The following is a 13,959-nucleotide window of genomic DNA, read 5'->3' as shown; positions in this document are numbered from 1 at the left end:
GGAGAGGGGGGAGAGCAGGACGAGCGGGGCGCGGGAGAGGGGGGGAGAGCAGGACGAGCGGGGCGCGGGAGAGGGGGGAGAGCAGGACGAGCGGGGCGCGGGAGAGGGGGGAGAGCAGGACGAGCGGGGCGCGGGAGAGGGGGTGAGAGCAGGACGAGCGGGGCGCGGGAGAGGGGGGAGAGCAGGACGAGCGGGGCGCGGGAGAGGGGGGAGAGCAGGACGAGCGGGGCGCGGGAGAGGGGGGAGAGCAGGACGAGCGGGGCGCGGGAGAGGGGGGAGAGCAGGACGAGCGGGGCGCGGGAGAGGGGGGAGAGCAGGACGAGCGGGGCGCGGGAGAGGGGGGGAGAGCAGGACGAGCGGGGCGCGGGAGAGGGGGGGAGAGCAGGACGAGCGGGGCGCGGGAGAGGGGGGAGAGCAGGACGAGCGGGGCGCGGGAGAGGGGGGGAGAGCAGGACGAGCGGGGCGCGGGAGAGGGGGGAGAGCAGGACGAGCGGGGCGCGGGAGAGGGGGGAGAGCAGGACGAGCGGGGGCGCGGGAGAGGGGGGAGAGCAGGACGAGCGGGGCGCGGGAGAGGGGGGAGAGCAGGACGAGCGGGGCGCGGGAGAGGGGGGAGAGCAGGACGAGCGGGGCGCGGGAGAGGGGGGAGAGCAGGACGAGCGGGGGCGCGGGAGAGGGGGGAGAGCAGGACGAGCGGGGCGCGGGAGAGGGGGGAGAGCAGGACGAGCGGGGCGCGGGAGAGGGGGGAGAGGCAGGACGAGCGGGGCGCGGGAGAGGGGGGAGAGCAGGACGAGCGGGGCGCGGGAGAGGGGGGAGAGGGGGGAGAGCAGGACGAGCGGGGCGCGGGAGAGGGGGGAGAGCAGGACGAGCGGGGCGCGGGAGAGGGGGGAGAGCAGGACGAGCGGGGCGCGGGAGAGGGGGGAGAGCAGGACGAGCGGGGCGCGGGAGAGGGGGGAGAGCAGGACGAGCGGGGCGCGGGAGAGGGGGGAGAGCAGGACGAGCGGGGCGCGGGAGAGGGGGGAGAGCAGGACGAGCGGGGCGCGGGAGAGGGGGGGAGAGCAGGACGAGCGGGGCGCGGGAGAGGGGGGAGAGGGGGGAGAGCAGGACGAGCGGGGCGCGGGAGAGGGGGGAGGGGGGAGAGCAGGACGAGCGGGGCGCGGGAGAGGGGGGAGAGCAGGACGAGCGGGGCGCGGGAGAGGGGGGGAGAGCAGGACGAGCGGGGCGCGGGAGAGGGGGGAGAGCAGGACGAGCGGGGCGCGGGAGAGGGGGGAGAGCAGGACGAGCGGGGCGCGGGAGAGGGGGGAGAGCAGGACGAGCGGGGCGCGGGAGAGGGGGGAGAGCAGGAAGAGCGGGGCGCGGGAGAGGGGGGAGAGCAGGAAGAGCGGGGCGCGGGAGAGGGGGGAGAGCAGGAAGAGCGGGGCGCGGGAGAGGGGGGAGAGCAGGAAGAGCGGGGCGCGGGAGAGGGGGGAGAGCAGGAAGAGCGGGGCGCGGGAGAGGGGGGGAGAGCAGGAAGAGCGGGGCGCGGGAGAGGGGGGAGAGCAGGAAGAGCGGGGCGCGGGAGAGGGGGGAGAGCAGGAAGAGCGGGGCGCGGGAGAGGGGGGAGAGCAGGAAGAGCGGGGCGCGGGAGAGGGGGGGAGAGCAGGAAGAGCGGGGCGCGGGAGAGGGGGGAGAGCAGGAAGAGCGGGGCGCGGGAGAGGGGGGAGAGCAGGAAGAGCGGGGCGCGGGAGAGGGGGGAGAGCAGGAAGAGCGGGGCGCGGGAGAGGGGGGAGAGCAGGAAGAGCGGGGCGCGGGAGAGGGGGGAGAGCAGGAAGAGCGGGGCGCGGGAGAGGGGGGGAGAGCAGGAAGAGCGGGGCGCGGGAGAGGGGGGAGAGCAGGAAGAGCGGGGCGCGGGAGAGGGGGGAGAGCAGGAAGAGCGGGGCGCGGGAGAGGGGGGGAGAGCAGGAAGAGCGGGGCGCGGGAGAGGGGGGGAGAGCAGGAAGAGCGGGGCGCGGGAGAGGGGGGAGAGCAGGAAGAGCGGGGGCGCGGGAGAGGGGGGGAGAGCAGGAAGAGCGGGGGCGCGGGAGAGGGGGGAGAGCAGGAAGAGCGGGGGCGCGAGAGAGGGGGGAGAGCAGGAAGAGCGGGGCGCGGGAGAGGGGGGGAGAGCAGGAAGAGCGGGGCGCGGGAGAGGGGGGGAGCAGGAAGAACGGGGCGCGGGAGAGGGGGGAGAGCAGGAAGAGCGGGGCGCGGGAGAGGGGGGAGAGCAGGAAGAGCGGGGCGCGGGAGAGGGGGGAGAGCAGGAAGAGCGGGGCGCGGGAGAGGGGGGAGAGCAGGAAGAGCGGGGCGCGGGAGAGGGGGGAGAGCAGGAAGAGCGGGGCGCGGGAGAGGGGGGAGAGCAGGAAGAGCGGGGCGCGGCGGGGGAGAGCAGGAAGAGCGGGGCGCGGCGGGGGGAGAGCAGGAAGAGCGGGGCGCGGCGGGGGGAGAGCAGGAAGAGTGGGGTGCGGTGGGGGGGAGAGCAGGAAGAGTGGGGGTGCGGTGGGGGGAGAGCAGGAAAAGTGGGGCGCGGTGGGGGGGGAGCAGGAATAGTGGAACGTGGGGGAGGAGGAGCAGGGGAGTGGGTCACGGGGGGGGGAGGAGCAGGCGGAGTGAGTCTCGGGGGGGGGGGGGGGGGGAAGAGCAGGAGGAGAGGGGACTCAGATGGGGGAGGATGTATGGAACGCTGGGGGGGGGGGGGGGGGAAGAGTGGGGCGTGGGAGGTTGTGGCGAGATCCTTAGAGTAAGGTGGGAAGAGGTAAACGCCAACAAAGGAAGTGGAAGAAGGGAAAGAGCTGATAAACCCCCGCCACTCCCCACGTTTGCTTGCTTACTCTCTCCACTCCCATGTATGCTTGTACCCCTCCCCCCTTTCATGCTTGCCTGGCTGCACTCCCTACTTCCCCATTAACCACCTGTCCCCCCCACACCTGCCATCTCATATTGCTATACCTTGAATAAAATAACTGACAGATTGCTGTGCTGAAGGGAGTAGTGTTGCTGCCACGCAACCAGTCGAACTTTAAAAATATCTGCATGCAACTACAATATGGGTAACACAGCAATTATGTGGCATTTAAGACAGAATTACAATTTATCCACAGCTCATCCATTCCAATCAACTCACTGAAATGTAAAACAAAAAGTTATTTTAATTTTAGTTTTAACCTGAGACAACTTAATATCTCAAAACGGTGCACTGAAGGAAAAACGTCACCTTGGGGGGAGGGGTCCACTTTGTATCCTGTGCAAGCTTCTTCATCTCCCAGTACCTACTGCAACCTACATCCTTCTGAATCTGCTTAGTGTAGCCATCTCTTGGTCTTCCTCTACGATTTTTACCCTCCACCCTGCCCTGCAATACTAAATTTGTGATCCCTTGATGCCCAGAACATGTCCTACCAACCGATCCCTTCTTCTGGTCTAGTTGTGCCACAAACTTCTCTTCTCCCCAATCCTGTTCAATACTTCCTCAATCTACCCATCTAATCTTCAGCATTCTCCTGTAGCACCACATTTTGAAAGCTTCTATTCTCTTCTTGTCCAAACTATTTATCGTCCATGTTTCACTTCCATACATGGCTACACTCCATACAAATATTTTCAGAAATGACTTCCTGACACTTAAATCTATACTCGATGTTAACAAACTTCTCTTCTCCAGAAACGCTTTCCTTGCCATTGCCAGTCTACATTTTATATACTCTCTACTTCGACCATCATCAGTTATTTTACTTCCTAAATAGCAAAACTCCTTTACTACTTTAAGTGCGTCATTTCCTAATCTAATTCCCTCAGCATCACCCGATTTACTTTGACTACATCACATTATCCTCGTTTTGCTTTTGTTGATGTTAATGTTATATCCTCCTTTCAAAATACTATCCATTCCATTCAACTGCTCTTCCAAGTCCTTTGCTGTCTCTGACAATTACAATGTCATCGGTGAACCTCAAAGTTTTTATTTCTTCTCCATGGATTTTAATACCTACTCCGAATTTTTCGTTTGTTTCCTTCACTGCTTGCTCAATATACAGACTGAATAACATCGGGGACAGGGTACAACCCTGTCTCACTCCCTTCCCAACCACTGCTTCCCTTTCATGTCCCTCGACTCTTACAACTGCCACCTGATTTCTGTACAAATTGTAAATAGCCTTTCACTCCCTGTATTTTACCCCTGTCACCTTCAGAATTTGAAAGGGAGTATTCCAGTCAACATTGTCAACAGCTTTCTCTAAGTCAACAAATGCTAGAAACGTAAGAATTCGTGTTAGGATTTTGCAGCTATGACTTATTAAACTGATTGTTCGGTAATTTTCAGATCTGTCAACATCTGCTTTCTTTGGGATTGGGATTATTATACTCTTCTTGAAGTCTGAGGGTATTCCACCTGTCTCATACATCTTCCTCACCAGATGGTAGAGTTTTCTCAAGACGGGCTCTCCCTAGGGCGTCAGTAGTTCCAATGGAATGTTGTCTACTCCCAGGGCCTTGTTTTGACTCAGGTCTTTCACAGTGCTCTGTCAAACTCTTCACACAGTATCGTATTTCCCATTTCATCTTCATCTACATCCTGTTCCATTTCCATAATATTGTCCTCAAGTACATTGCCCTTGTATAGACCCTCTATATACTCCTTCCACCTTTCTGCTTTCCCTTCTTTGCTTAGAACTGGGTTTCCATCTGAGCTCTTGATGTTCGTACAAGTGGTTCTCTTATCTCCAAAGGTCTCTTTAATTTTCCTGTAGGCAGTATCTATCTTACCCCTAGTGAGATAAGCCTCTACATCCTTACATTTGTCCTCTAGCCATCCCTGCTTAGCCATTTTGCACTTTCTATCGATCTCATTTTTGAGACGTTTGTATTCCTTTTTGCCTGCTTCATTTACTGCATTTTTATATTTTCTCCTTTCATCAATTAAATTCAATATTTCTTCTGTTACCCAAGGATTTATACTAGCCCTCATCTTTTTACCTACTTGATCCTCTGCTGCCTTCACTACTTCATCCCTCAGAGCTACTCATTCTTCTTCTACTGTGTTTCTTTCCACCATTCCTGTCAATTGCACCCTTATGCTCTCCCTGAAACAATGTACAACCTCTAGTTCTTTCAGTTTATCCAGGTCCCATCTCCTTAAATTTCCACCTTTTTGCAGTTTCTTCAGTTTTAATCTACAGGTCATAACCAATAGATTGTGGTCAGAGTCCACATCTGCCCCTGGAAATGTCTTACAATTTAAAACCTAGTTCCTAAATCTCTGTCTTAACCATTACATAATCTATCTGAAACCTGTCAGCATCTCCAGTCTTCTTCCATGTATACAGCCTTCTTTTATGATTCGTGAACAAATTTCTAGCTATGATTAAGTTGTGCTCTGTGCAAAATTCTACCAGGCGGCTTCCTCTTTCATTTCTTTGCCCCAGTCCATATTCACCTACTACGTTTCCTTCTCTCCCTTTTCCTACTACCGAATTCCAGTCACCCTTCACTACCTGAATTATTTCTTTTATTTGATCATACATTTCTTCAATTTCTTCATCATCTGCAGAGCTAGTTGGCATATAAACTTGTACTACTGTAGTAGGCATGTGCTTCGTATCTATCTTGGCCACAATAATGCCTTCACTATGCTGTGTTGTAGTAGCTTACCCGCATTCCTATTTTCCTATTCATTATTAAACCTACTCCTGCATTACCCCTATTTGATTTTGTGTTTATGATCCTGTAGTCACCTGACCAGAAGTCTTGTTCCTCCTGCCACCGAACTTCATTAATTCCCACTATATATAACTTTAACCTATCCATTTCCCTTTTTACATTTTCTAACCTACCTGCCCGATTAAGGGATCTGACACTCCGATCCGTAGAACGCCAGTTTTCTTTCTCCTCTTGAGTAGTCCCCGCCCGGAGTTCCGAATGGTATCTATTATCTATGCCAGATAATATGTACAGTTTACTCAAACCATTGTTTTCCATTAATGGTAGATGGCACTGTAATTGATAAGTATTAAGTGACCATGTTTCGGCCATTAAGAACTGACGTTCCCATGAAGACAGAATCAAACAACACAATAGTGAGAGAGGGGACTCACTAAAACCAGGCATCCCAATGGTGAAAGGAGGGGACTCACCAAAACCTAGCAACCCAATGGAAACAGAAAACTATTACATCCAGTCATCATTTCTAGATCACACTGAACAGTTTCTAACCAGAGATTGAAACAATTAACCATATTTTACTGTACAATCAAAGTAAATTGCAAACATAAATATCGACCGTTAGAACACAAAGGTTTACATGTACATTGTAAATGATACGTACAATCAAATGCATTGGTTCTTAATCGCAAAAACCGACACTTGATATTTGTCTATTACAGCACCATCTACCACAAATGGAAAACAATAATCTGAATAAAACATATGCATTTTTTTAACAGAGTTTAAATATGCAATTAACATTTGTTTCCTATTTGAAAATCCAAAGTTGACCTCCTCCAAGAAGAAGAAGTGGTGGAAAGCTAGCAGTTGCAGCAGAGACAAGAGTCCTCTTTACTAATATTAACTTCTCACCTATTACATATTTTTCAGGTGATATATTGCTGTCGAGATATAAAGTTGATGCAAGCTAAAATGTAAAAGCCCTGTATATATGGGTGCTACCCTGGAACATACATTAAGTGGGTGTATATCTAATTGCCTCATAATTTAGTATTATACATTATATTTTAAAAACTACATTAGGTTTGAGTATTTTTGAGATTTAAAAATAAGCAAAATGGCTAGAAATTGGTAATAATTTGTCAAAAACAGTGTAGTAAGTGAATGTGAAATAAAGTGAGCTCTTTCATCATACCAACCAGACAAAATGCTTTAAGAAAGGGGGCAGCAGTGGAGCTTCAAGTTAGATCATGTACTAACTTTACAAATATGGATACGTGAATATAGAAGATTTGTCCTGGTCTATTAGAATGTAATGCTCACCAACAACATAGGCAGGAACATAACACTAATATTTGAAGCAAACAACTGTGTGGTCATAGCATCTGCAGCTGTGGTGATACATTTTATAGCAAAAAATCTACCTAAGATACAGCTGTTTGTTGGGTTCTTGCTGCAAAATAAACTATTTAATTCTTTGGATTACCAGAGAAGAACATTAAGAATATTCTGGCACAGGCACCAATACCATCAAGCTGTACACACTACCAAAAGTGTGTAAGGATGACAACACTACATGTGCCTTCACTTACCAGATCACTAGGTTCCTCATGGCTGCTGTTGAGCCCTGACGCAGGGAAATGCTACAACCACACATGCAATTGTGAAGATTTTAAGGTCTACACACTTTGGATATTGAAATAATGGTCATCTTTAATGTGCTTTCTTCATTCACCACACTGCCACTTAAGGATTTGGTAGAACCGATAAATAAAAAAAGTTGACATCCACATACTTGTACTAACAGCAATATTATGAGAACAAACCAAGGGTGTAGCCAAAGGCAGTGCACCATTCCAGTCAGGTGAATCTGCTTGTAGAACACTTTGAGCAGATAGCTTTGGGATTGATCAGCTAAAAACCAACCTGTTTCTTTTTTACGTGGGCAACATGTCTGTTATATGACTCCACAGAATGGAGAAGCTGAATGAGTTCCTTCTTCATCTGAACTCAAACCACTATCAAATTCACCATGGAACTACAAGAAAGACGGACAGATACTGTTCTTGGGTGTGTCTGTGATACAGAAGGCTGATAGGTTACTTGGGTAGTCTCTATAGCAAGCTGATCCGCAATGATCAACACCTGCCAGCCCACAGCTGCCATCATCCTGCTTAGAAGCGTGCTGTTTCGAAGACCTTTACGCACAAGGCACATGCCCTATCAGACAAAGAGAGCTTTGCTTCTTAACTTAACCGTCTATGACAAGTTCTACACAAAAATGGCAATGCTCAGCCAAAATTGAATGTGCACTACATCAATCAGCTTCCAAGAAACAGAAGAGGACTAACCGAAAGTGCTAGCAAACTTATGGTATGTAATGTCCATCTGTGTAAAAATCAGCAGTGTTCTTAAAAAAGAGTCCACCAAATAATGACTCCCCAGACATCAAGACATGCAGCCTACTTGGTAGTGTACAGGACAGCTTATGCTTATGGAAGCCAGCCAACAGCATCACCACTTGAGTGTAGCATATCAGACATTGGCCAACACGAGCAGAGGAACTTCGATTTATTTAACATAGATGCTAAATTTGGCTAGGACAACACAATAAATCTGCAGTAACTGAGTACTGTTTGGAATATATGCACTTCATTATGTACAATAAGTTTTTTGCACAGATTCCCAGGCTGTTGGACAACATTATGAAGAAAATGATTCAAGTCAAGCTGAAGAAAGCCCACTAGGATTGCTGGCTCAAATCCATGAAGGAGCAATGGCATCTGCATACAGTGAACTGAGTCTGTAACTGTGAAACTGAAGTTAGCGGAAAATTGCGGGCTGGAGAGGTGGAGGAGGGGGGCGGAGAGGTACGGGCTGGAGAGGTGGGGGGGGGGGGGGGGGAGGAAGTAGGTGGGTGGGAGGCAAGGGGCAGCTATAAGAGCAGCAGTTCCTGTGGCAGCTGAGTACATCAGCAGCATCTCACACAAAGTCACTAAGGAACATCGACAAAATAAGACACAATCATCTGGCTGAAAACCAATTAATTAATATTTTGGTAATGTTTTTGTTTTATGAATGGTGAGACTTTGTGCTGTGATTATGACAAATGATGAGTGTTTTGTCTTTGAGATGAGGTACTCGAGTATATAGATATTAAAAGGGTGATAAAGCAGACACAGAATATGGTAATCACATAGCTTGCCTGGTCACAAGCTTTCATTTTTAGTTCTAACACTCTACTGCTTTCAGTAATCCTGATGTGCTTTATACATAACAATGGTCAAGTATGACAAAACAAGTGATCATACAAGTTTGCGTCCAGTGGAAATATGGCCTGAATCTTTAGCAATACGTACAGGTGACCACTTCCTCCATCTGACAACAGTATTTTTGCCTTCTTGATGTTCTTAGATAATATTCCAAGCCAGATTCTTCACTTTTCTTATACAGTATTGGGATACTGTCAAAAAGAAAAAGAATTTAATTGTTCCCATAATTCACGACAAATTCATCCGATGGAATACTAAAGTTAATTGGGACTTCTCTGCATTTAGTTTAAGTCTTAGGTTTCGCTCACCTCTAACAACGGACACAACTATAGTCAGATTATAAACTTCTCAGATAAGTTTTAAGATTATAAACCATTTGTATCTTGCTTTAAGTGTTGTACCTACACTGAAATAAAAAAGTGACTGGTAGTTAAGCATGAGGGGACAATATTAAGAGTTAACATTAATTTATGCAAACACAATAACTGCAGCAACGGGAGGGCATTTGTTGCTGGATCCATTTATCACATATCTGCTAATGTATAGTATAGGATTTGTTTAGCAGCATAGTAATAATGTTATCACTTTTCTACCAAATTTGTAGCTAGCTCAAGACAGTTTGTCAGCTAAAACAAACATGCCACACAGAAAAGTAATATGAACAATGAAAATCAATCAAAATTGTTATGTTACCAGCAGTGTCACCTGTAATTGCTTATGGCAAGTGGCACATGAGGTAGCATAGCAGTAGGACTATGGTGAACAGATCAGAAGGCATAAGCAAGTTCATTCTCTGACTGTTGCTATGGTGCAAGTGATGTCCTGTAAACAACTAGCAGTCAATCACTTTTACTATGATCTAGGTAGATAGCAGATTTCTCAAGGACCAATTGCTTCGGACTGGGAAAAAAAAGAAAGAAAAAAATAATCCTGAAGTCTGGCAAGCCACTGGTCCTGATCTAATATGTCTACAATCATGCAATTTGCCATCCTGTTAATTTTATGTGCAGAGGACAGAAATAAAAATCAAACTATGGCCAAGTCATAATCTCTCTTCAAAACTGCTGAAAAATTTGGTCCCAATGGATTTTCCCCATATTTTAACAAGAGATAGGAAGTAGGTGAAAGGCACTTTAAACGATAATTTGTCACTGCATTTTTTTCTTTACATGTCAGAAAATTAGTGAATTATGAAATTTCCTCTAAATGTAGGCCTCTTCCCTCTTATCAGCACATTTTTTTTCAATCTCTGACAACTTATCTTAAAATCGAAGATCCTTCCAATTATGTAACTGAATTTCAACACACACACACACACACACACACACACACACACACACACACACACACACACACACACACAGAGAGAGAGAGTATTTAAGCACATATACTTTTGAAGCATGCCACCAGAAAAAAATTCTGAATACAAATGGGAAGTGTTAGCACTGTGTATAATACCTAAAATCTAAATTCAACTACCAAACCAGAAATTAGATTAAATCAAAGATAGCTGAATGAAATTACACGACATCAAAACACCAGGGAAATTCGCGAAACCAACATTAACAGTCTATGGCATTAAATGAAAAGGGGCAATGGCATCTCTTGCTATGAAACCAGTTACAGTGAACACACAGCGCGCTGCTTACCTCGGCGTCTTGTGACTTCGCTATGTCAACAAGCGTCTTTGCTGCGGGATGAACAACATCCAGTAATTTCATAATGGTAGCACCGTCATTTGAGATGGTGGACTTTCCGTTTTTGTCTACTATTAACTTATCCATTCCCCTTGGGCCAAGTGTTGTTCTGACTGCATCCACAACGGCCTGGCAAGCATTTATATTCGAGATCAGTTGGGGCTTGCCCTGGCTGTTCTCAGTTCCCTCCTTAAGGAGAATTATTTGCGGTTGCTACATTTGAAAAGAGAAACATATAACGTTATTGCTCGACAACAGTGCAATTTACACTGAATGCAAACCTTATGTAATAATGTTATAATCAAAGATGTGTTACACTAAGAAAATTAAGATACATTTTAATTTAACGGCATAAACAATCAAGCATGATTGCAATACAGGCAAGACATCATTTAAAATTTTCACGTAAGCCATCTTTCACGTATTTATCGCTTCCGATAGCTTCAGTTAATGACCACTAATACAGTAAACAACCAACCATTTTTTTAAAAAGTGGTATGACAATTTAAATAACTTTCAATCTTTTTCCCAACACGCCTTGCTCACCACTACTGCTATCGCTTTGCTTATGTCTTTTGTTAATTTCTGGAACTGAGTCTCAAAACACATGACATCGGTGAAGATGACACATTCGTTCATTTCCCAGTCTCAAACAACCACTGCACAAATATCAGCGTACGACATTTTCTCTGCAAGCAACTGACAGCATACGCAGCGAAAATTTGCGCAGATATTATATGTGGGCTAGCAGCCGATTCATTTTTAGTTAGGTTGTTAGTTTCTTGTTCCATAGATCAAATAAAAGATAAAAGTTATGATGTGGAACGAGTCAACAGAAGAACATAGAGCAACTATATACCGTAAACCGGTTATACTTTTTACCGCCGTGGTTACTTTGACTATTCGTGCACGAAGTTACACAGTCCTCTGACGCTTCTCAGCTGGGGGTTGAGCGTGTACTGTTTGGTGGTACAGTTCCATCAGTCACCCCGTTTACATGGCGCTCCCAAAACCGGATTTCGTTAAGCGATTTCCCTGTACCTCTTATGGTTATTCATGTAAACACTTCAAAATCGACTCTGGAAATACGATTCTAGTTGCCGGTTTTCCAATTCCGCAACCGATTTTCACTCCCATGTAAACGCCAGCTGGTATGGAAACGTGATTTGGCTGTCAGGTTTCGTTTTTAAATATTTGCGGCTATTATGGACGTAGTGGCTTCTTGTATAGTTAAGAATAATAGAAATATTAGACTGAAGCTGTTTACACTTCGCCATATTTACTGGGCAAGCAAATCCGCTTCAGACCTTAACATGTAAATGAGTATTTCAGAAGATGTGTAGCATGTAAACATAGTGTGTGTGTGTGTGTGTGTGTGCTAGATGGAGCCATGGAGTGCCGATTGTCATGTGCCGCAGTTGGCGAACCTGTTACGACTCGTAATTGTGGGATCTTTTTCATTAATGTAATTTCATTCCCCTGCCCCATAAGGGCAGGAGAAGGCTGACAGTGACACAATCCACCACTCTTCAGCTGAGTGGCATTACAAAAAATAAAAAGTGGAGACTTATGCATAAAGAAGGGTGGAAGAAGGGGATACACTAAATGGAGACAATGTAAGTTAAAATATACACTGACACGGGGATATTCATAGGGGGACAGTTAAAAATTGGTGATTTGTGGGGCACTTAAAATACAACGGAGTCACACATACAAGTTATAAGTTGGCCACAGTATAAAGGCACACAGAGCGAGAGACACTAAAAAAACCGCTGTAAGCGACAGGGCATACACGAAGAATAAAACCGCTGGTAGGGATACTCCGAGGGATGGGAGGCCAGAGAGGAGGGAAAAAGAGGGGAGAGGAAGGTGCAGCGGTGGGAGGAGCAGTAGGGGGTGGGAGAAAAATAGAAAAGTGGGGTGAGGGGCGCATCAAGGGGCAGGAGACGCTCGGGAAGGCAAGTCAGGAAGCAGTGCAGAGACAGAGAAGGGAGGCAGGGGAAAGGGAGGTGGTGTAGAAGGGAGGAAAACAGCTGATGGAAGTGAAGAGCAGGTGAGAGGGAGCCCTGAGGAGTAGGTGGGGAAGGTGAGGTTAGAGTTGGTAGGAGGGGTAGAGACCAGGGGGAAGCTCATCATGCGGGAGGGGTAGGTGCTGGGAGTTGCATTGGGAGAAGTGGTGGAGGGTGTGGAGATGGAGAAAGGGCGGGACACAGCGGTAAAGGCGTGGCAACGGACTGGAGGTAGAGAAGATAGAAGACACTACAGGGTGGGAGGGGGGGGGGGGGGGATCGAGGCAGTGGGCGGTGTACAGAGTGTGGATGTGTTCAAGGAAAAGAAGATATGGGAAGGGGATGAGGTCATAGAGGATCTGCATGGGGGAAGGAAGCCAGATATGGAAGGCAAGGTGGAGGGCATGGAGTTCAAGGTTTTAGGGGCTGTATAAAACCTGGGAGCGGAAATCCAAGTGGCAACGGCATAGCAAAGAACAGGGCGACCAAGGATATGTAGGTTTGAATGATGATGGAAGGATGCAGCCCACATGTCTCGCAGGACAGGAGTTTCAGGAGGCAGAGTCTACTGTGGGCTTTGTGTTGGACTGTAAGGAGATGGGGAGTTCAGATGAGGTGACAGTCGAGGGTGAGGCCAAGGTATTTCAAGGTAGGAGTGACGTGGATAGGACGACCATAAATGGTGAGGTAAAAAGTGTGGAGCCAGAAGGAGTGGGTGGTATGACCTACGATGATTGCCTTGGACTTGAGGGGGTTGATGTGAAGGAACCACAGGTTACACCAGGCAGTGAACTGGTCGAGGTGCGTTTGAAAGGTACGTTGAGACCGTTGAAGGGTAGGACAAAGGGCCAGGAAGGCGGTGTCATCAGTAAACTGGAGGAGGTGAACAGGTAGGGAAGGTTTGGGCTTATCAGCAGTATACAGGAGGTGGACGAGAGGGGAAAGGACTGTACCTTGGCGCACACCAGTAGAGGGATGGAAAGTGCAGGAGTTGGTATTGTGGATAGTGTCATAGGGGGGACGATGGGAGAGGAAGGAAGCAATGAGATGGACGAAATTTATGGGGAGAGCATAGGTCTAGAGTTTAAGAGAGTAGGCGTTCTGGAGGTCGAGGGAAACAAAGCTAGCAGAGTGACAGGAGTTACGTTGGAGGGAAAGAAGACTGGTAAGGTTAAGGAGCTGGATGTCAGCTGAGAAGGAGGGCCAGAAACCACACTGTGTAAGGGGAAGGGGGTGGAGCTGGTTAAGGTGGTGATGAATATGGCTGTAGAGGATAGAGTTGAAGACTTTACTGAACATGGAGTTGAGGCA

At 48.3% G+C, this 13,959-nt stretch overlaps 1 protein-coding gene across 1 annotated transcript in view; it reads right to left on the bottom strand.

Moving 5' to 3' along the window:
* Positions 1 to 11,226, bottom strand: part of LOC126266905 (T-complex protein 1 subunit eta) — a 66,743-nt gene extending 55,517 nt beyond the window's left edge. The window contains exons 1-2 of the mRNA XM_049971582.1: positions 11,118 to 11,226; positions 10,592 to 10,852 (exon numbers count right to left, since the gene is read on the bottom strand). Of these exons, the coding sequence (XP_049827539.1) occupies positions 10,592 to 10,852; positions 11,118 to 11,120 (264 nt within the window). The 5' untranslated portion in view covers positions 11,121 to 11,226. The remainder of the gene's footprint in view (positions 1 to 10,591; positions 10,853 to 11,117) is intronic.
* Between the last annotated feature and the right edge of the window lie 2,733 nt (positions 11,227 to 13,959).

This window comes from Schistocerca gregaria, chromosome 4, assembly GCF_023897955.1.
Source record: "Schistocerca gregaria isolate iqSchGreg1 chromosome 4, iqSchGreg1.2, whole genome shotgun sequence".
Classification (NCBI taxonomy): Eukaryota; Metazoa; Arthropoda; class Insecta; order Orthoptera; family Acrididae; genus Schistocerca; species Schistocerca gregaria.
Note: the sequence above shows the minus strand (reverse complement) of the source record. Positions and strands in the feature narration are given on the sequence as shown.